Source organism: Sinocyclocheilus anshuiensis, unplaced genomic scaffold, assembly GCF_001515605.1.
Source record: "Sinocyclocheilus anshuiensis isolate Anshui unplaced genomic scaffold, SAMN03320099.WGS_v1.1 scaffold80, whole genome shotgun sequence".
NCBI lineage: Eukaryota > Metazoa > Chordata > Actinopteri > Cypriniformes > Cyprinidae > Sinocyclocheilus > Sinocyclocheilus anshuiensis.
Genome location: NW_015554102.1, coordinates 1,064,275 through 1,066,807, shown reverse-complemented (window position 1 = coordinate 1,066,807; position 2,533 = coordinate 1,064,275). Strand labels below are relative to the sequence as shown.

Below are 2,533 nucleotides of genomic sequence, written 5' to 3'. Positions count from 1 at the left end.
AACTCCGGTCAGCCACCGGGCCTGTTCCAAACGCTCCCGCAGCAGCGGCAACTCCGGAAGACACACGTCAAACTGAGAGCCCTCCTCCAGCAAGGACTCGATCTCGCTAACAGAATCTGCGCTCACTTCATCAGAAAGAAGCTTCTCACTGTGCTGCTGGAAATCCTCAATGCTGTTCAGCAGCTCCTGAGAGAGAGTTAATAGCTTGCATTATATAAGCTGTTTAGAGATGAACTGTGCCTCATTAATCTTCAGGAAAATTGCCTGCATCTTACATGACTGTGTGTATGTGTGTGCGCACGTGTGTGTCAGTCACCTTCAGAAGCGGTGCTTGTGTTAGGCTGCAGGGCAGGTTATAAAGCTGGCGGACAAATGATCTCATTTCCTCCACTGTGAGCTGATTAGGAGAATTACCCCCGCCTGTGCGGTACCTGCAGACAGATGACGACAGACAGACATAAACAAATGCATAAAATAATACACAATTCACATGTTATATGTGTTTCAGCCGAACCAAATCAATGTGTGCTGAAAAACAAAGCCCACCACACTGGAAATTCCCTTGAAATTGTAATAAACACTGTGAGCTGAAGTACTGAAGTACTACAGTGAGTGTGTAAAGGGGCATTCTTGCACCTCTTTGCACTATTTTTGTCCAAGTATGTGTATAGATGGTTGTCTTTGAGAGTTGAAATGCACCTCGCTGTTTTTTTTCCAGTGACTTGCGCCATGAGCTCTGCCATTTTTAAGACCGCATGTTAAAGGGGTCATATGATGCGATTTCAAGTTTTCCTTTCTATTTTGAAAGATGAAGCTCGCGATTATGGTAAGGGGCGTTACATTTCCGACGAGTGCTTGCGGTGTTCGGCCAATCACAATGCACTGGGTCAGCTGGCCAATCAGAGCAGACTGCACTTGTCGGAAGGAGGGACTTTGTAGAAAACGAAGCGTTTGAGAGAGGCGGGGCATAGAGGACCTACAATAATGTACAGTATTTGAAAAATAATGTGTTTTTTGAACATTAAAGCATGTCAACATATTCTGTTACACCAAATACACAAAATAATGATCTTTAAAAAAGCATCATATGACCCCTTTAAGTGTAAAGGTTTCCACAAATTGTTTCCACAAAAATATTAAGCAGCACAACTGTTTTTAATAGGGATGACCTGAGCCAATCTCTAGGATCGGGATCGGGCTGATCAAGCATTTTTTTTTAACTGAATGGTATCGGCTCTCCTAATCCCAATCCTTATTTTATGCCGGTGACGTACAGTAGGTGGCAGTATTCACCTTCCATTAGAAGGAAAAGACACACAAATGTGCGTGTTCAGCTACCGATAAAATCAAAAGAAGAAATAATGAGCACGCGAGAACCAGAGAGGTCTGTTCACACAAGTTTGAGCTTCCGTGTTTAATGTATTTAATGCGCACTTTTGTGACAACCACGCATTCATTTATCGTTTATGAGACATCGTTGCCATAAAGCATGGCTATGGGTTGCGTCTTGCTTTGTATTTGACTGACAGACTGGCATTCTGACACCGTGAGCTTCATGCTTTCTAACCATATCTCCACCTTTTTTTACCTTTATGTTGCAATTATTCTGCTTATTGTATAAAATACAAGTAGTTTACACCAGTAGCCCCATATTCTACCAATGTCTTTATACACCATGTGTAGATATAGAGTAGGGCTGTGCGATTAATCGAAATCGAATCGAAATCGCGATTTGAGACGTTGCGATTTGCTAATCGCAAAGCCTGCGATGTGGATGCGATATTACTCTGTTCCAGAGCATATGCATGACTGCCAGCCTTGAGTTGCAGTCTTACTTGCCCTGGGCAAGAGTGAGTGCACCTCCGTTCTCCCCAATCAGCACTGCTCTAGCCAACTGCGTAAACACCCACCATTAAAAAAAAACACGGAAACCGGGACGGGAGAGAGACAGAGTAGGATTATGGGGTCTACTGGGTCAGATCGATAGTTAGGCAAAATAAAACTAAAGAAAAACGTATGCAACTTAAGCTTCGAAATGACAGACAATGAACAAAAAAGGTAATTTGCAAGAGCTGAGTCACAGCCCATATCAAAAGCTCCCTTATCGGTTCCGTTTTCAGTACTGGAGAATAAAAGATACATTCTTAGATGTTTTGGTAGTAGGCTATGTGAACGTTATCTTACACATGTTATTGTTTCCCAATTCAGAAGAGCGCACACACAGCCTGTGTCTGTGAATGCTTCTCATACTCGCTCCTCTCTGCCCCACGCGGCGCGAATCCCGCGTCACAGACGAGCCGTTCATGCTTGCCGCACTCACGCAGCCTGTCTCGTAATGCTCGTTTATACTCGCACCCGGCTCCGCACCGCAAGTCTTCACGAGCGCATCTGGCAGTATGGACGAGGCTTGACGCACGCGTGCAACCTGTGTCGACTCGTGCCTGGCTCCGCGTTTAAAACGAATGTAAATTCAGTCTAACTGCTTGCTAATTTCACTTGGATGAAATGAAACATTCAGCACATTTTCCACTTG

At 44.2% G+C, this 2,533-nt stretch overlaps 1 protein-coding gene across 2 annotated transcripts in view; it reads right to left on the bottom strand.

Annotated features, from left to right (window-relative positions):
* Positions 1-2,533, bottom strand: part of LOC107669637 (lysine-specific demethylase 5B-B-like) — a 27,966-nt gene that overhangs the window by 8,952 nt on the left and 16,481 nt on the right. For both annotated transcript variants that reach the window (XM_016461957.1, XM_016461956.1), the window contains 2 exons: positions 317-431; positions 1-186 (listed from right to left, as the gene is read on the bottom strand). The exon at positions 1-186 ends at the window's left edge or, in 1 of these variants, runs on beyond it. In XM_016461957.1, the coding sequence (XP_016317443.1) occupies positions 1-186; positions 317-431 (301 nt within the window). The remainder of the gene's footprint in view (positions 187-316; positions 432-2,533) is intronic.